The sequence below is a fragment of the Theropithecus gelada genome, chromosome 8 (assembly GCF_003255815.1).
Source record: "Theropithecus gelada isolate Dixy chromosome 8, Tgel_1.0, whole genome shotgun sequence".
NCBI lineage: Eukaryota > Metazoa > Chordata > Mammalia > Primates > Cercopithecidae > Theropithecus > Theropithecus gelada.
This window is the reverse complement of record NC_037676.1, coordinates 103,955,982-103,976,575: the sequence shown is the minus strand read 5'-3', so window position 1 is coordinate 103,976,575 and position 20,594 is coordinate 103,955,982. Positions and strand designations below refer to the sequence as shown.

At 43.6% G+C, this 20,594-nt stretch overlaps 1 protein-coding gene across 2 annotated transcripts in view; it reads right to left on the bottom strand.

Moving 5' to 3' along the window:
- The window catches only part of GRHL2 (grainyhead like transcription factor 2), a 184,209-nt gene that overhangs the window by 10,647 nt on the left and 152,968 nt on the right, over positions 1–20,594 (bottom strand). For both annotated transcript variants that reach the window (XM_025393836.1, XM_025393834.1), the window contains exons 13-14: positions 15,094–15,188; positions 9,814–9,899 (exon numbers count right to left, since the gene is read on the bottom strand). In XM_025393836.1, coding sequence (XP_025249621.1) covers positions 9,814–9,899; positions 15,094–15,188 — 181 coding nt within the window. The remainder of the gene's footprint in view (positions 1–9,813; positions 9,900–15,093; positions 15,189–20,594) is intronic.

Genomic DNA, 20,594 nt, shown 5'->3' with positions numbered 1-20,594 from the left:
GCCTCAGCCTCCCAAGTAGCTGGGACTACAGGCATCCGCCACCATACCCGGCTAATTTTTTGTATTTTTAGTAGAGACAGGGTTTCACTATGTTAGCCAGGATGGTCTCGATCTCCTGACCTCGTGATCCACCTGTCTCAACCTCCCAAAGTGCTGGGATTACAGGCGTGAGCCACTGTGCCTGGCCGGAATGTAGCATTTTCTTCAAGCTGGAACATAAAGTAACATTGGCAGTACCTGTGTCTTTTTTAACAAGGGAAATCACAGATATTTCATGTCATATTAGAATCCTGCAGATGTTCCAAAATACTGATTACATTCATTCATCACTTTGAAATTACAGTAGTTATTAGTCTCACCCATGGATCATATTTAATGCATGAATAAGGAGCACATGTATTTCTATATCATAAGCATGCTTTTTTTATTATTTTGATGACTAAATATCAATATAACTAGTTTCCTTTATCATCCTATGTATTTTATTTTATACATCTAAAACATTATTCTGAAAAGGGTCCGTATATTTCACCAGACTGCCAAAGGTATCCATGGCACAAAAAAGTAAGCACCCCGATAAACATTTTTCTGTATATAAGAGCTTGTTGCGTACTTGGAAGTCCTATAGACTATGTTATCTGTACCTAACTACCATTCTGACTTCCTTGCCCTTCAAGAGTTGGCTTCTTTGAACTTTGGTTAGTGTTACTTGGAACTTCTTTTTAAAATAAAATGGAAAAATAAAATAGGAACTTTTTCCCACTCAACATCAACCAGCTTATATCTGTTAGTTCCCCCTGTTCTGAAAGAAAACTGAATCTGATGCTTGGGTTTTGTCTTTTTGGGGGTTTGATTCCCAGCTCCCCAAAGCATGAAAGGGAACACCTCAGCTCACAAATCAACTGATGCAAGTCAGAACTGGGTAAGGGGCATAAAATCTAGGGTAGCAGTGGCACCAGCCATAGCTAGCATTTATTGAGTCCCTGGGTCCCCAGCACACAGGCATGTGGAGCTTTGCATGTATTCACTTGCTTAGTCCTCACATCATGAGAATGGAATTAGTGCTTTTGTAAGCTCTGTTTCTCAGATTAGAGAACTGAGGCTTCCTGTCAGTCAGTAACTCACCCAGGATCCCTCAGCTAGTAAGTGGCAAAGACAGAATTTGAAAGGGAACAACCTGGCAGATGGCTTTAGATTCTGAACTGCTGGAGAAGATGGGCATATGTTGAGATGGTTTGGGGACAAGACTCACAGACCCCATCCTGTACAAAGAAGCAACTGGCAAAGGTGAAACCTCTGCCTCCAGGAGGGCAAAGTCCTGCTCTCAGTGCAACTCTCAGCATCAAAGGCAGCTTACAAATGTGCCACCCTGGGACAGTGTTCCCTGCCTCCATGCACATCAGGGAGATGCGCTTTGCCAAATTCAGAACCCTGGAAAGTGAGACCAGGCAGGATATCATCATGCAGAGGAAGCTGGCCATCTGTCAGGGGTGGCAGAAAATTCCTTCTGCCCAGGGGCTGGATGACATCACCCACACAACAATCCTTCTATGAATGAAAACGTGTGGCACATGATCGTTCTGTTGGAACAGGGTGATTCGGAGTGCTTGGGTTTTTTTCTTTGTGTTTTTCAAGTTGTCTCAACTGAGCATGCATTTTTATTAAAAGTACATTTTATAAAAAGTGCATTATCAATATTTGTAAAAACCCCAAAGACTTCCTTGACACCCAGGAAGATTCTAGATCTTGGAGATGTCTCATCAATGCGTTATTGGTTGCCTGATGATCTAGAATTTTTAGACTTTTATTTTGTGGAAAGTTCTTTGCCCAGAAACCTCATGTATGTGATAGGCAGAAGTGATGGACCAATATAGGATTCAGTCAGCCTTCTCTAGAGGCATACAACAGAACTGCCTGCTCTGGAAGTCAGTTACTTTTAATTGTTTTTATGTGGAGTGATACGCTGTTCATTCATTGGGGGCGCTTAAGATATACATCAAAAAAGCAGTGGACTCTTGCTTGTAAATGCTTCCTAGGTGTCTGTGTTTGACCTGTCAGGAGAACCGGGTAGGATTCATGAATCGCCTCCATCCATGAATGACACAGTTGGACAAAAAGTGGGTGCTACCAAGGCCATGAGCAACCCTTTTCTTTGTAGACATCAGCTAGCTTCACTAGAGAGAACATCCCTATCCCTTTCTCTAGCCTCTTTGCCTTAGGGGAAACACAGTCTGTCTCTCCACCTCATAGTACTCACAGTCATTGTCTGTATGTGTATACATATGTGTGTGTGTGTGTGTTAGACACATAAAATACACTAACAGACACACACGCAGACACATGGACACACACACATGGTATATACTCATTTATAATTTCTGTGTGTTACTCTAGGTACCATGTATACACACTCATTTATCCTCACACCAATCCTATATCCCATTTTATTATCCTCATAATATTATCTCATTATTATTCTCATTTCAGAAGTGATGACACTGGAGTGTAGAAAGGTTGAGTAACTTGACCAGCTCAGCTCTCTGACTGCATGAGATCAACAACACACAGACTACTTCTTGCCTAATGGCCTAGTATTGCCTAATCTCTTTTCCTTTAGATGTGGTGAGCTGTGATTGGGAATGTTTATCCTTCTTGTGATAACTTTCCAGTTGTAAATGTCTCCCTAATTGGGCTTAACATTGCTTGAGGACTTAAGTTGGCTCTATCAATTTGTGGAGCTATCAGCCCTTTGGAAACCACCCCTTCTGGACCTCAGTTTCTACATCTGTAAGGTAGTGATGATGCTATTTACCTGCCATGTTCATGGGGATATTGTAAGAATCCAATGAAGCAGGGCATGTGAATATCATGCCACCCACAGCACTCAATCTAGGGGTACACATACAGCAGATACCCAATTCAGTCAACTTATGCTGAAGGCTCTGGGAATACACCACAGAAAAGAAACACAGCCCCTGATCTCATGAACTTGACATTCAACTGGGGAAGAGAGAAACCATAAACATGGAACAAATATAACTATGTCAAGTGGTGATAAGTGTTGTGAATGGCAGAGAGTGATGAAGATGCTATTTACGTAGGTGGGCTGGAAAGGCCCATCTGATAAAGCAACATGTGAGCAGCAGCCTGGAGGAAGTGAGCCTTGTCCATATGGAGGAAGGGCATTTCTGGCAGAAGGAACAGCAAGTGCAAAGGCCCTGAGGTATGAGTGGCCCTGCTGGCCTTGGGGATTAGCCAGAAGGTAGTGGCCAGAGATGCTTTATTTGCAAGATTACTATGTAAAAATCACTAGGAATGCAGAAAAGAAGGAATTGGAAACCCATCTCACTACCACCATCACCACCACCAAATTCTTTGTCTTTAAAAAGCAGTTTAAAACCTAATTATAACAATAAAGAAGCCAAATTGAATCATCAAAATTATGTGGATGGCTTGATTGATGTAATACTAAACATGCAAATGAAAAGAAAAATAGTCTATATTCTCCAAATGATACCAAGTATGGGAATATTTAGTAACATCTGGCTGATAGATAACTTTTTTCCTTGTTCTATCTGGATGTATAGATCTGTATAGATAATGATTTTCTGGCAGGTGAAATGAGGGTCTGGGGGTTTAGGACTACTGAATAAGAATAATAATACAGAAAAGTGACTCAACTTGGCATAGATTAAACCATAATTACATTCCTCTTTGTTGTGGTCAGGAGTTCTTTCCAAAACAGTAAGAGGTCAAGAGTAATACAAACAAAACAAAACATGGTAGGCATTTTTCACATGTTGCAAGGAAGGAAACCAAATATTCAAAAATGGACATACTCAAGACTACACAGTCATGATTTGAATCAAGTCAGTCAAATTCCCCAGTCTACCCTCTCCTCTCATGCTGCTGCACTTGCACTTCATGGCAGTGTCCTGACCTCACTCTTACATGGAGACTTCTTTTTCTTTTTCTTTTTTTGGATGGAGTTTCGCTCTTGTTGCCCAGGTTGGAGTACAGTGGCGCGATCTCAGCTTACCGCAACCTCTGCCTCCCAGGTTCAAGTGATTCTCCTGCCTCAGCCTCCCGAGTCGCTGGCATTACAGGCATGCACCACCACACCTGGATAATTTTGTATTTTTAGTAGAGACGGGGTTTCTCCATATTGTCCAGGCTGGTCTCAAACTCCTGACCTCAGGTGATCCGCCTGCCTCAGCCTCCCAAAGTGTTGGGATTACAGGTGAGCCACCGCGCCCGGCCTGGAGACTTTTTTTTTTTTTTTTTTTTTTTGAGACGGAGTCTGGCTCTGTCGCCCAGGCTGGAGTGCAGTGGCGCGATCTCGGCTCACTGCAAGCTCCGCCTCCTGGGTTCACGCCATTCTCCTGCCTCAGCCTCCCGAGTAGCTGGGACTACAGACGCCCACCACCGCGCCGGCTCATTTTTTGTATTTTTAGTAGAGACGGGGTTTCACCGTGGTCTTGATCTCCTGACCTTGTGATCCGCCCGCCTCGGCCTCCCAAAGTGCTGGGATTACAGGCGTGAGCCACCGCGCCCGGCCTGAGACTTTTTTAATGAAGGCAAACTCAAAAATATTATCTCAAGGAAGAACATAATGTCTGCTGAGTGTAAGAACAGCCCAATTTTTTAAATAACAGAACTCCATCCTATCAAGTGGCTTAAATTACAGACTCCAGGAAACCCGTGTAGGCTGTAGGAACACTATCACCATTGCCAAACTGTTCAACAAATCTGCCTGATGTGACACCTTCTGACTCAACCCTAAGTTCCTTGGAAGGAAGGTGGCAACACTATTCTATCAAGATGACAAATCCACATTTCTCCACCAATTGCCAAAAAAAAATTTTTTTTGGCTCTTTATTCTCCAGTTCAGACTTTCTTCTACACTTAAATAATGCCTGGCTGAGGATAGGGAGTTGGGTGTTCAACAGGAGCAATAAGAGCAGGTTCTCCAATGGAAAGCAATTCAAATATCCCTAATGTGGAAATAGCTGCATCGTCAACATCATTGCCATCATCTACTCAGTTAATATCTACTGAATATGTGTGTTAAACTCATTGAATGCTGTTGATGACTTCATTTTATAGATAAGGAAGTTGGGGCACAATCAATCTTTCAATAGTTAGTTCAGGAAGAGATCAAAACAATGTGAATATTGATATGAAGCAGGTGTTTCTATTTCCAAAACAATTGCAAGACTCACACAAGGCATACTTTTACATTCGGAGTTGTGAATTCTGCTGGCCCTGGAAGACTATGAGTTCCTTTCTCAACAGAGAGCATTTGGTCTTCCCAAGCCCTTGATGAAGGTGATAGCCTAGACCCAGGCCAATTCCTAAAATCCGCTGGGATGGGGTTATGAAATAATAGTCTGTAGGGCCATGTCTTGGTTTAAAACTACCTTTGCAGAATGTGCAACCACAAGAGTGTCATAAGGTGACTTATTACCATCCTAAGTGAATACTGCATGTAGGACCTTAGGGCAGAATCAGACTCTAATACCAGTTCCCAGCCAAGGTACACACCAGCTAGTGGCTCTCACATTAATGTGCTTCAATTCAACCAGGAAGCTTGTTACCAGTGCTAATTCCTGGGCCTACCCCTATAGAATCTGATTCTGAAGATCATGGGTGGGGTTCTGGGATGGCATCTTTGTTTTTTGTTTGTTTGTTTTTGTTTTGAGACAGAGTCACTCTGTCACCCAGTCTGGAGTGTGGTGGCAGAATCTCAGCTCACTGCAAACTCTGCCGCCCGTGTTCAAGTGATTCTCTTGCCTCAGCCTCTTAAGTAGCTGGGACTACAGCGCATGCCAACACACTCAGCTAATTTTTTTGGTGGAGACTGGGTTTCACCACGTTGGCCAAGCTGGTCTTGAGTTCCTCACAGTAATGAGTAGGGAACTATGTTTGTGTTTATGGGAAGCCATTTTCAACCAGTGACAGAGTTCAAAGTGATGGCCTCGGGTCAAGCATAATATCTCTTGATTAATCATGTTTTCTTAAAAGTTAAGGTTTTTTCCTTTTCTACTCACTGAGCATTATTTCTGTCTATATAACTTTCTGCTGTTAAAAACTATAAGCCCCCTCACAATGATATTATTTTGAAATTAAAAGTCAAAACAAAACATGGAGGCCAGGGTCACGTTGCCTTGTTGTCTTGAGACTTTGTTTAATGTGGGGCTTTGGACTGTGGGGCGTAAAGATCTTTCTTGGGAGCAGCTTTGTGCCTCTGGGCTCAGAAGAGAGGACCTCCCCACATGACTTCGGAGTTTCAGATGCAGATACCTGCACCATTTCCACAGCCCCGTGCCTCCTCTGAAATTTCAAATTTGTGGTATATTATGTAATGGATTCATGAGTAAAAATAACATTCTGCCTTTTGGACTGTAGGAAAGGAGTACTTGAGAAATCCAAAATCTGAGGATTTCTACCCAAACGATGATTCAGTAACAAAGGCTAATTTAACTGTGGACTTGGTATATACCAGGGGCCAGGCAGAGTTTCAGATCTCTGTTGTCTCATTTAATCCTCACAACAATCCCACGAGGGAGGTAGTACTATCATTTCCATTTTAACAATGAAGAAGAGGTTAAGAAACTTGTCCAGTTAGCAAGAGGCACAGTCAGAAATTGAACACAGGTTTTCTGAGGCCAAGCCCATATGCTGACCCCTAAGCTATACTGTCTGTATAGTACATGCGTTTGTTTTATTTTACACACACACACACGCTACCAATATACATTTGTATATATCAATATAGATATACAATGTCATATTGCATATATTTATATAATACACATGCATATTACCAATATACGAGTGTGCACTGGTAAGTGTCACTATGGTAAAGTGTCATGCACTAGTAAGGTCCTGGTCTAAAGAGAACCCACACCCTGAAAGGAAACCCTGTCTTACTCCACCCAGGTCCCAAATAAACTTAGGGTAAAACTACAGTGAGCGGGAGCCACTGTTCTTGAAAATTCTACCACCTCATTTCACAGCATGCTTACACCCTCGCTTACACAGAGCCTGCTGTCCTTCATGGCTGCCCCCAAGTTGGCGGGGCTGCTTTGTCATTCCAGACTACATCACCCGAGGATCCTGGAGGAACTTCTCTTGCACAGCTTTCCCATTTGCATAACTTAGGCAGCAAGGAGATAGCTTGTGTTGGTGCTTCAGTGAAACCTTTTCTTTTTAGACATAAAGGGGAGATGAAATAAGAATTGCCCTAAGAAATCTGACCAGAGCCAGCCTAGGGAACCTGACTTCTCTGTGGCTTACAGGGTCAAAGGATACATCCCCACCCCTCACCCTGTACCTTCAGCTAACCAAAGTGAGGCAGGTGTAATGAGCTCCCACTAAAAGGGATCAACAGCCAGATGCTGCTGTGGCGGGCAGGGTAGGCAGAGGTTGCTGAACTACTGTTTAGATGGGAGTGAAGGTGACATTGAGTTCCACTGTGATCCAGTCCAACTCCATCTACAGAACACTTATACATCTGGTCAGATGCCATGGAAAGCAAAGAAAAGACACCAAGGAAAAAGGAAGAAATGGTCTAAATCAGAGGTTCTCGCACCTAGCTCATCTCAGAATATCCTCAGGAGCTCGTTAAAAGTAAAGGTTCCTGATCCCCACTTCCTCCCTTCCCTGATCTACCTGCAATTCAGAAGTATCAGAATCTCTAGAGTTGAAGTCAGAGAATATGCATTTAAGCGACCGCTTCTGTGGTTTTCAAATACCACTGTCCCAGTCAAGTCAGTTTTGGTAATATGGTCTTAAAGGCTAGACTGGAGTACGAAATTATCCAAAGTTGTCCAGAGAGGTCTGAATATTTTGTGAGCTTCCAGCTTAGTCTATCCTCTAGCAATCTTAGACTCATTTTAAAAATCTTGGTTTATTTGAAGAGATACAGATCATACCTTTGTGGCATTAATTTCTGTTTTTGTTTTTCCTTAATGTGAAGTAGATCCAGTAACAACAAACTCCATCCTATGAAAAAATCCTGTGGAACAAAAAAGATGACCTAACCCTCCATCAGTGTGTTTCTTAGACGGAGGTCCTTAGTGTTCTGCTTGGAACTGCCTCGGGACTTGTTAACAACAGATCACAGAGGGCAGCGCGATGACATCGATAACATTCCTACACAGTTTTTAAAACTTTCTGGTGAACAATGAATACTAGATAGACAGATAGATAGACAGATAAATAGATATCACAATTCACCATTTTAAAGTGTATAATGCAGTGCTGTTTAGTAGATTCACAGTATTGTACAACCATCACCTCTATCTAATTCCACAACATTTTTATCGCTCCCAAAGAAAACCCATTAAGCAGATGCTCCACCTCCTACCCCCATCCCCTGGCAACCACTAACCTGCCTTTTGTCTCTACGGATTTGCTTATTCTGAACATGTTCTATAAATTGAATCATACCACATGTGGCTTTTTGAATCTGGCTGAGCAATTCCATGCCTTGGAACATACCCAAAAGAACTGGAAACAAGTATTCAAACCAAACTTGTCCATGAATGCTCATAGTAGCAGTATTCACAATAGCCAAAAGGTAGAAAAATTCCAATGTTCATCAACTGATAAATGGAAATACAAAATGTGGTATATTTACACAACGGAATATTATTTAATCATAAAAAGTGTGAAGTCCCGATTTATACTATAACACAAAGGAAGCTCAAAAAAGAGTATCCCAAACGAAAGAAATGCTGTGATTCCACTTCTAGGAACTATCCCATATAGTTTAACATTTGGCTTCATAAGCCAAGATGCTTCTCCAATGTAGCAGTTTTCCGAACCAACCAATGATGTTGAACTGTGTTCCTGGCTCTATCACAATAAAAAAACAAATCTTCTACAATATAGTTGTATGGGGCAATGGTGGGGTGTGAGGGTGGGGGTGGGAGTGGAGGCAGTTAGAGAGTGTATTCAAAGTAGAGTTCTACTGAGGTTATATTCAGGTGAATAACATATAAACAAAATGTAAAATAACTTCTTGTGAGCCCAAGTTGGGTAATACTAGATAAGACCATGGGTAGGAAGGAAAAGTCTTACTGCAAATCACTATCATTCTGCATCCTTTTTTTTTTTTTTTTTTTTTGAGACAGAGTCTTGCTCTGTTGCCCAGACTGCAGTACAGTGGCGCAATCTCGGCTCACTGCAAGCTCCGCCTCCCGGGTTCACGCCATTCTCCTGCCTCAGCCTCCTGAGTAGCTGGGACTACAGGCACCCGCCACCGCACCCGGCTAATTTTTTTATATTTTTAGTAGAGACGGGGTTTCACCATGGTCTCGATCTCCTGACCTCTTTATCTGCCCGCCTCCGCCTCCCAAAGTGCTGGGATTACAGGCGTGAGCCACCACGCCCGGCTCATTTTTTTTTCTTAACCAAGAGATCATATTTTTATTTTGGACTACACCATCACGGCCAGCGAGACACTTGTTAATTATTTTTGTTTTATATATATTTGGGAGTTAATCATATCTAATTTGGTTTCATACCAAGAGACAAGTGAGAACTCAGTTTCACCTTCCTCCACAGCATCTAACTGTGATTAGCCTTAAACTGACAGGGAATTGGCAGTTTTTCCGTTTCCTTCTCCTCAAGATGCTAATAAGCCTTGACAGTAGTGAGATCAATGCCTCCAAAAATCTCAGGTTTTTCTTGTTCTGTATAAAGCTCATTCTGAAGCCATCTCAGTGGCTGCACGTTAGTACATGGATTCCAGAGGAGAGGGAACACAGCAGGTTTCCTGGAGGCTGAAAGGAGCGTATGGCTTACCGCTTCCATCAGGCCCTTCACTGTGGGAGACTTCAACATCAACGCATCGAACACATCGTCAGTCTCCTTCCTCACGTACAAGAGCACTGGAAGAGAAGGGCAAGAGAGCCACGTGACCGAGGGGCTGCACAATTTCACAGCTGCTCCAGGGAACTGTTTCCTACCACACAGGTGTTGGAGTCTGGCACCTCCTGCGAAGCCTCAGACCCCTGGTCCAGATAACATTCAACAAGGGTGACTGAGACATCTCCATAAACAACCTGTGGCTAGGGACTGTTAAGGAGTGATTCGACGAGATAAACCGACAACCTGGCCATAAGATGCTTTGACACAAATGTTCCCATTGGAATTTCTCCAGAGGGGTACATGACATCTCTTTCTGCAACCTCTTTCCTCTGTGTTATTTGTTCCTTTGACAAATATTACTGAATGCCCACCTGGGCCCATAGATTGTGTGTGCTAGGAGTTGGGGTTGTAGCAGTGTTAGTTAAATCACAGCTCCTGTCCTTAAGGAGATTGCAGTCCATTGAGAGAAGCAGGTGTTCCTCAAATACGCAGACAAGTAGACACAGGGTTATGGAGGAAAACGACAGGAAACAGTCCTTATAGGGGCCTGGCCATGACCTGGAAGAGCTGGGGGAAGCTCCTTTAAGGTTCCCTTGAAGGAGAGATCCAGCCTGCGAATTGCGTGTGCATCAATGCAGGCAAGTGACTAGGTGGGGGCAGTGGGCAGAAAGGGAGAAGAGGGAGAGCAAACTCCAGGCAGATAACCAGCATGTGCACAGGCCTGGGAAGGAGACGGGACACTGTCCGAGCAAGGGGAGGAAGAGGAATAGGATGTGGAGTCCCACGAGGCTGGGTTTGACCCCAGAGTGCAACCCCTGCTGTGGGCCCTGGTCATTTAAACTCTCCAAGCCTTGGTCTTCTCTGTGAAACAGGGATAATAATATCTGCCTCGCAGGGCTACTGTGAGGGTTAAATGAAATAAAAGCCATGTGGCACGCTTAGCCCAGGGCCTGCAGTGGGGGAAGCAGTCGTCATGGTTCTACTGCCCTCAGTGAAGTGGAGTACAGCTTTTCTATTTATTTCTCTGAAAATAATATTCTGAATTTGAGAATGTAGAGAGTATGAGATAGTAGGGAGGTCTTGGCTATCTTTAAAGATGTGCATACTGAGGCAGAGAGAGGCTGAGACACTCCCCCAGGGTCCCACAGATGTGACAACTGCTGGCTGATGTTCCTTCTGCCAGCCTTGCCCCTTCTGCCTGTCCCCATCCTTACAGCAGTTGTGTCGCAGCTCAGCTCCCAGAATAAACTTGGAAGTGTCATTCAGAGGCCACCCTCATCCCCACTGAGTGGTCTCCCTCCTCCCAGGGATGTGGCCTCTGATTCTTACTTCAGAGGGAAGGAAGAGGGTTAAGGCTGAAGCCCCACGGCCATCCAGGAAAAATGCAGAGGTCAAAAAACCCTGCCAATTCTGGGTACCAGTGACACTCAGATACCAACAGAGCCACCAACCAGAAGAACAAAGTTGAAGCTAGAAAATGAAATTAGCTCTCATCCAAACTCCCACCTCCTCCCCCTCCTCCCAATCCTGGGGGGACTCCATTAAAGCTGGTTGCTTCACAAGGGCCAAGTCTACGCGGGTGCATGCGGCTTCTGCCTGCATTTCCTTCCTGCAGCCAGTGGATGTTCAGTTAGTGTATGAAGAAAAGAAAAAAAAAGAAAAAGAAAATAATGAACAAGTATTGCCGAGTCTCTTGTCTTTACCAAATATAAAAGTAAAACACCAATTAAACAGATAGAATGTGTCTCCAAAGATTTCCAAATTTAGTTCTTTGGAAGGAATATTTTATAGCCTTCATTTCAGCTAAAATAATCGAATGACCTAGTGGCTATTATAAGAGGACGCAATGTTAGCAGCACAAGGAAAAATAATTAGAATACAGGACCTTAGTTACATCCAGATAAGGAAAATTAAAGTCAAGGAAAAAAGCCATTGGTTGCTGCTGCAGATAAACAGTCTATAATTCTCTCTGCAGCCCCCGACAGGAAAAAAGAAAAAAAGTAATTTCCAGCAGGCTGACCCCCAAAGTATATTCTTTTTCTTTGAGGCGGAGTCTTGCTGTCACCCGGGCTGGGGTGCAGTGGCATGATCTCGGCTCACAGCAACTTCTGCCTTCCAGGTTCAAGTGATTCTCATGCCTCAGCCTCCTGAGTAGCTGGGATTATAGGTGTGTGCCACCATACCTGACTCAGTTTTTGTATTTTTAGTAGAGAGGTGGTGTTACCACGTTGGCCAGGCTGGTCTCGAACTCCTGGCCTCAAGTGATCCACCCGTCTCAGCCTCCCAAAGTGCTGGGATTACAGGCATGAGCTACCAAGCCTGGTCCCCCAAACCATATTCTATTATGAGCACTGCTTCCACTGGATTTACAAATCTCTTCTTTTGAAATTGTGGTCTTTGAAATGATACGGCTGCTCTTCTTGCTTCAGGTGTGGCTGGAAAGTGTTAAAGGGAGCATTGTGCCGTGTTGATGGGCCTCCGAGAGGCACCAGGCAGGGCAGCTCCACCGTTCCCCTGCTGGGCCTGTTGACAGCAACTCCCGAGGTGTACTGGGCTCACAGTCCACCCCCACAGCTTTCCCAGAGAGCCAGCTTTCATTACTCTGTGTCTGTGGCAGAGCGACTGAAATAATCACTCTGCTGATAGTCGCAAGAACAACCATCATGCATCCCAGACATTGCGCAGCCACAGGCAGGCGGCCACACGGGCAGCCCCCAAGGGACTCCCACCCAGTCACCTTGACAAATGGCCACAAAGGCAAAAACCAATAATCACGGCGTTGGTAATAATTATGCCCATTCTCTCTCTTGGAGAACTTCTAATAAATAAACAACAGGCAAAGTCATTGAGCCTCATTCCCCTACTTGTCAAAGACCAGCTCAGTGGATGCTCCAAGCAAGGGGCCCAGGAACCCCACTGACCTTTTCCAGAGAAAAGTCACTCCTGGGGAAAGTGCCCTTTATTGCTGGAAGGCTACAGCGCCCTCATGTGTCTATGATTCAGATGTTTCAGAGGCCACAGCCCAATACAATTTCTAGTGGCAATTTTTGTGCTGGTTTCACAATCTCAAAATAATCTGAAAAAGTCTTTGGATTAACCTCCAAGCACTCTGTATGAAGGCTAGCCATAATTAACTTCACCTGTGTGATTCTGTGATTCCTAATGTCCATGTTACTGCCCTGACTCTATAGAAAAGGCATCCAAGAGTGAAGTTCAAATGTACTGGAATATTTGATGGTGAGTCTGTGAAATCAGAAATTTTTTTAAAGGTTTGGCTGGGCATGGTGGCTAACACCTGTAATCCCAGCACTTTGGAAGGCCGAGGCAGGCAGATCACTTGAGCTCAGGAGTTCAAGACCAGCCTGGCCAACATGGTGAAACCTTATCTCTACCAAAAAATTAGCCAGGCATGTGTCATGTGCCTGCGGTCCCAGTTACTCAGGAGGCTGAGGTGGGATGATCACCTGAGAGTGGCAGGCGGAGGCTGCAATGAGTTGAAATCACACCACTGCCCTCCAGCCTGGGTGACAATGAGACTCTGTCTCAAAAAAATAAATATTTTTTAAAGAAATTTTTGTAAAGGTTTAAATGTTTCTAATGTAGCATTTATGCATTTATGCTGTTTCCATCCAATAGTGAAGCACTAATTACTTATCCACAGTTATGATAATATCACTTAACTAGTTACTAATAATAAAAACTAACAGTTACAACAGTGAACACAGAGTGCTGCCTATGTGGGAGGTACCTGCCTGAAGCATCTCCCAGGTGTTAACTCCTCAGTCCTCACACAGCTCTATGAGGACAGCACTCCTGCCATCTCCTTTTTACAGATGAGGACGCCGAGGAGCAGAAGTGTGAGGAACCCCTCCAAGGTCACACAACTGTGGGTGGCTGTGGCAGGCTACAGAGGGGTTCTCTTGACCACAGTGCAAATCCCATTACAACAAACAGGAAAAAAATAAAATTTCTCAATAACAAAGTACTTAAGCCTATGCAGATGTTGGGCATATTTAACATGGAGAACTGACTCATTAAAAGTCTGCACAGCACTTTGGGAGGCTAAGGCGGGCGGATCACGAGGTGAAGAGATCGAGACCATCCTGGCCAACATGGTGAAACCCCGTCTCTACTAAAAATACAAAAATTAGCTGGGCATGGTGGCGCGTGCCTGTAGTCCCAGCTACGCGGGAGACTGAGGCAGAAGAATCGCTTGAACCCAAGAGGTGGAGGTTGCAGTTAGCCAAGAGCATGCCACTGCACCCCAGCCTGGCAACAGAGCAAGACTTTGTCAAAAAAAAAAAAAAAAAAAATCTGTACTGCTGGTAGACTCAGGCAGGAGGATAGCTTAAGTTCACAAGTTTGTGACCTGGGCAACATATTGAGACCTCATCTCTACAAAACATTAGACAAATTAGCCAGACATGGTGGTACATGCCTGTAGTCGCAGCTGCTCAGGAGGCTGAGGTGGGAGGATAGCTGAAAACCAGCAGGTCAATGCTGCAGTGAGCTGTGATTGTGCTACTGCACTACCTCCTGGGTGACAGAGCAAGACCCTGTCTCCCCCGCCTCAAAAAAAGAAAAAAATCCAATACTGGTAGGTCTTGGGTCTCTATAAGCCTCCTCAGTGTTGGCTGCATCAGGATATTGGGGGAAATGTGCACCCACACAGTTTCCTCTTACTCCAAGGAAGGGCATGGAATTGTATACGGTATTGACATGTTGGGCAAGACATGAACACAGTCAAGCTTTGTTTCTTACCCTCTTGGTGAAGCAGAATAAGACCCTTGACTGGGAGAAAATGAGTAAGTGGTGATGCCACAGAAACCTGAGGCTCATTTATTTGGGTGAGATGAATTGTTTGCATGTATCAAATGAGGCTCAATCGCTAGTTCTTATGAGGTGTGACTGTCACATCCACACAGCAAGAGTTTCATTCTTAACCTTGTACCCGGCTGCTGGATGAGTCTGTTTATTCATTACGTTCTCCCAAGGCAAAGGAAAGAACTAGCACCCAGGAATAACAAATGTTTCCTTAAGGTGTTGAAAGGACAGAGTTTAAAGCAAAGGAGAAGACTGTGGACTTCCTGTGTGAAGAGAAAGTCACCAGGCTGGCACAGAGCCATGGGGGCCTGGGCAAGAGGGCTGCAAACTCTTCTTGGGAGAGACACCCCGCATCCCTTCTGGGAGGGCATGCCCCAGCAGGAGAGATACCTCGCTTTGTCCCTTCTTCTTTCATCTGCTTTGAAGGCACTGGACCAAACTCCTCTTCCATGGGCCTGAACATCCGTTTAACCAGGACACTGCCACTAGAAAAGATAAGCAGAAATCCTTAAGTAAAACAAGCAAGGTGTCAAAACACACATTCATGTACGTGTCAGTTTCTATCTTTTCCTTTGCTTATACCATCCCTATGCTCTATAACTGGATCCACTCACCAACCTCCTCTTCCCCTTGCAGGTCCCAAGCAATCCCTGTCTGAAGCAGCACACACACCACTATCTTTAGGGCATGGACCTAGCGTGCTTCCCACTGCGGAATATGGATCCACAAAGGTGAGACTTCAAAAGTGGGTTTTCCCCACTCCGTCCTACACCTATCCCTTCTTTCTGCTCAAGATCGGGGCTGGGGGGAAGTAAATCCCTGGCGTCCGTATGGTGTTCAAGTCACATCAGCCCCTCCCAACCGGCTGAGGCCTGGGTGGCCTCCTCCCTTTTGCCAGCCCTCTTGGGAGGAACAGCAGAGACCTCTGGAAATGCTGTCAGCCTGACGTGAGTTCTGTGATGTGGCTTTCCTGCCTTCCTGCATTCTACTTCTCCATCTGGCTGCAGCAGATGAGACTGCAGTGGTGGAAGTTCCTTAGACACCCAGACCTCACTGCCCAGGCCTTTGCTCTTTCTCAGGAGAGGTTTGCAGTCCCCTTTCCCAGAAGCCTGTGGTGCTGAGGCCTTGCGTGTCCCCAGCTCGGCCGGTTCTGATGTTTCTGCATTTCCTCCCACAGTCCCTGTCCATTCCAGGTATCCTAAGCAAGGGTAGGAATTTTTTTTTTTTTTTTCTGAGAGAGAAACAGAAACTGAGAGGATAGAAGTCATTGATAATGAGAAAATGTCCCCGAATGGAATCTGTTTTTCAAACCTTCAAGGGAACAGATGCAGGTTTTTAGAAATTTTTAGTGTCTCTGAAGATTCCTGGGACCCAGTGCTGATCACAATCCCAAAAGACACAATCCCAGGTGCCATGATCCTGAATGTTGAAATCCCAAAAATACGACGTGAGGGATTTTAGACTTCAGGGCTTTTGATCTTTTGAGATTTCAACATTCAGGATTAAGGCCCAAGCTTCCAGGGGCCAGGCACGTGAAACAATGCGAGATGGGTAGCTCCGCACAGCTGTTAAGACAGGAACTCTGAGACCACATGACCTCGGTTTAAATCCCCGCCTTACAATTTGCTATAGGAGCCTGGACCAGTTCCTCAACTTTCTTGGGCCTCAGTCTCCTTATCTTTAAAAGGAGGCTGTTAAGAAAATTGAATAAATCCCCATGTGTAAAGCACTCAAGGCTCCCTGATACATAGTAAGCGCTCTTCAAGTGTTAGATGAAGATGATGATGATGATGATGACAAGTTGGAGAGATTAGAGGAAGAGAGACCTTGAGAAGAGTAAACAAGGCAGACAGTTTGAAAGATGTTCGAGTTTCCATTTACCATCAGATAGCAGACATCCCAAACAGCCACTTTGGTCACCTGAAGGACCAATGTTGGTAAAGCTCCCTGCATGGGAGATTGACAGTATTATCAGTCCCAAGCTTTCAAGATCATGCAAAACCTTCAACTCTCCATCAGCATTATTGTCATTATGAAGTTATGTATCAATTCTCAAGTGAAGTTAATGGTAGCGTCTAGTGGTAAAAAGAGCACATGGTATATGGCCGGGCATGGTGGCTCACGCCTATAATCCCAGCACTGTGGGAGGCTGAGGCGGGAGGATCACTTGAGGTTGAGAGGTCAAGACCAGCCTGGTCAACATGGTGAAACCCCGTCTGTACTAAAAATACAAAAATTAGCTGGAGGTGGTAGCGCACGCCTGTAATCCCAGCTACTCTGGGGGCTGAAGCAGGAGAATTGCTAGAAATCGGGAGGCAGAGGTTTCAGTGAGCCGAGATCTCACCAGCCTGGGTGATACAGCAAGACTCCATCTCAAAAAAAAAAAGAAGCACATGGTATAAAACTGTGAACAGTCCCCAAAGTATTTCTGTTAAGTTTAACAGTTTAAGTTATTAAACCAATGCTGCTTTAATTTACCTTCTCATACTAGCTGGTCTAAAAGGTGTATCTGTCCTTCAAAGTCCTTAATAAGACTTCAGATGTTACAAAGCACATTTCTCCTCTGTCACTGAAGTCTTACGAGCACCCTTGAGCCAGCCGAGGCAAGGACTAATTTTATCCCATTTCAGTGATGACAAGAGGTGCAGTGCGTTCAGTGTCAAATGCAGGGCAATGCAACTGATATGTGAAACAGGCTGTTCAGAGAAGCACCTTTGAGGAAGCGACCTCATGATAAAGCTATTCAATAACCCTGAGATAATGAGGAAGGGTATGAGAAATGCTCTTCAGTGTCAGCATCCTCTTCATTTATTTCCTAGTAAGTCAGACTATAGAAACAACTAGAGAAAAAAATATAAAACCCAGATCCCAGCTGAAGGTGGTAACTTATTAAAGATTTTAGGGCAGTGTTCCCTCCACCTTCCTCTCACTATGTTGTCATAAAAGCAGGTCTGTTACTCTGTCCATCTTGGAACTGAAGTGACCACGGCCTCAGGGCTAGAAGATTTAAAAACCCATTCACAGCAGTCAGTGACCAGTAGGTTAATAATGGGTAAATAGCCTGAAATATCACCAGACACTCCATCATGCTATGTGAGGGTTCCTAACCTAGTGACTTTCTTTTTCACCAAGCAAGATTTATTTATATTTTTCCAGTTCTGCTGACTTTTGATAGCACCCTGTTCTGAACCATGACCAACTCTGCCATTAAAATAACATCTTGGATAAACCACATTTCTTCTGGGAGTTCAAAAATGCTTTTTCACACTTTCAAATCTGTAAACTCAGTAGGAGTGAATAAGTTTGTGTGGCTCAAATTCAACTGTTTCATTTATTTTCAAAGCAAGGCAAGAAAAGAAGGGCAGCTATGACTGCCCCATTTGACAGATGAAGAAAGCAAATTTCAGGTCTCCTGATGTCCAGTCCAATTGCAGCCCGCCCTCTGTAGCTGTGGGTTCCACATCCATTCTTATAGCTTCAACCAACCACAATAAAAAAATTCAGAAAAAAATTGCATCTGTACTGGACATGTACAGACTTTTCCTTATCATTAGTCCCAAAACAATACAGTATATCAATTACTTACACAGAATTTGCGAAGGATTAGGTATTATAAATAATCTAGAGATGATTTAAGGGAGGACGTGTGTCAGTTATACGCAAATACCATGCCATTTTATACCAGAGACTCTTCTTCAGTCTGTGAATTTTGGTATCCGTGGGAGGTCCTGAGGCCAATCTTCCACAAATACTGAGGGATACATGTACCACAGAAGGACCGGAGAGCAAGAAAAAGGTGCTTTCTCTGACATCAATTTCCACCTCCCTGGCACAATATGGGGTTATTATGTAGAATGATTCTAGGCTCAACAGCACATTCGGCCATTACCTTGTAGGATCAACTCAGGAAAAGCAAGTCCCTGAGGTGTAAAGGTAGTGTTAAGTTTCATCAGAAAAACAGTGGGAAGGTGTCAGGTCTGAACCAAGGATCTCTGGCCAAACCTGTAAAAGGCAAGGTTGCAGCCTACCTGCCAGGGTCAACTTCACTAGGCATTGTTTGCCTACTGAGGAGGTGCCCAAGAAGAGGAAAGAATGGGGTTGCAGGCACCACGGAGACGTAGTTTGCCTATTTCTCAACTCTGCTTGTGGCCTATGTATGCTGTTACCATGAATGCCCTACCTAAATGGAAGTCCCTTGCCCATGTTATCCTCAGAAAAGAAGTCATCTTATATTCAAAGCTGCACAAAGTCTTTCACATTATGAAGTAGGGTCTAAATCCATTTATTTTCAACAAATTACTCTTTGGGGAAGAACTTAGCCCAAAATGATTTCAATCAATGCTGCTTTAGGATGTTTAATAGAAATCATTTGAGAGAATCAGTAAAAAACCAAAAACAAACAAAAAACACACAACATACATTTAGTAACTATTAGTGAATTATGAGCTCAAAATTGCAAGTCAAAAAAACTAGGTCAGTAGGCCCCAGAGGAATCATTTTCAAGGGTAACATAGATATTTCTGTCTCCTGCTAAAATGTTATAGCTTGTGGCAGACCAATGTTCCAGCCAAGAAGACTTGAAAAACTGTTGAAAAAAAATTTTTAAATCTTATTGAAGGTATTGGAGAGCTGCTGATGAGGCAGCTGGAACCTGAGGAGCTGAAATCTACTGCAGAGAGGTGAGCTGATCATCAGTGACAACTTCTTCTCTCAAAGCACTTGCCAGTTCTTGGTGGGGTGTAGAAGATGAGGCTCAGACCTAAGGGCAAGGATGCTTTCATAGCTTTCAGCAATCTCATAGTGTTTGAGAAACAAAAATTGGGGTTTAGGATTACAAAGGTACCCAGAATTTATTGTCAAACTTTCAGAGAGAAGGGAGGTACAGAGAAGTGAGCCAGACACTCTGTAGTATTCCAGTGAAAGCATTTGCCGAGTTCTTAAGCTGCATAGGACAAGAGAATAAGTTATGCAAAAAGCCCTTGAAAAATCATTGAAGAGGTTTTGGCAGTCTCATCACCCTAAGGAGTCAAAAATCAGGTTATCAGGCCTCACCAAAGAAAAAGACCCATAGTAAGTCCCTCATAACTACAACCTAGGGTGAGCCAGAAGTAGTTTGAGGCTAATACAAACTACAACTCAGGTTTGGGTCAGCTCTGCCCCTGACTCAGTTATAGTGATCTGCACCCACTGAGGCAGCATAGCTTTCATAAGAAAGAAATATGATCATATACAATCTCCATAATTTGTATATACATTGTCTACCATTAAATCAATGTTTATCAAGCAGACTAATAAACAGGACCAAAAGAAAAACAGACAGTAGAAACAGACCCACATATAACATTTATATCAGTTATTTGAGGTAAAAAGTAACTTCAGTGATGAGAAAGGACCTAACGTTGAAGATGAATTGTGAAGAATTTCAGTAAGTGTATTTCACAAAATGTGATAGATATTTCTAAACTATACAACATGTTTTTCTTTAAATGTATGTGTAATTAAATTAGCAAAAGGTAGTATCAGTAAATCATTGACTCTTTTGGCTATATCTATAAAGGTTTACCTATTTAGACTGGCCTCAAAACTTTATGTTTTCATCTTCTCCTTGGGAAATTGGGGACATTGCCCAATATTTTTAATCACTTTATATTCAGGTATATTTGGTAATGCATAACCCACCACCTCCTACGTTTCATGGTTTTCTTGGCATCCCTGGCAACTTTATCAAAGAAAAGCACTTGATTCTCTGGAAAATCATTCCTCTAAGAGAAATAGGGCAGGACTCTAGAAGAATTTTATTTTGTAATCCCATAAAAACTGATAATAAACACACAGTGATGAGTTTTAAATTTAACATTATGTTGATTAAATGCACTCACTGTTGATTGGTT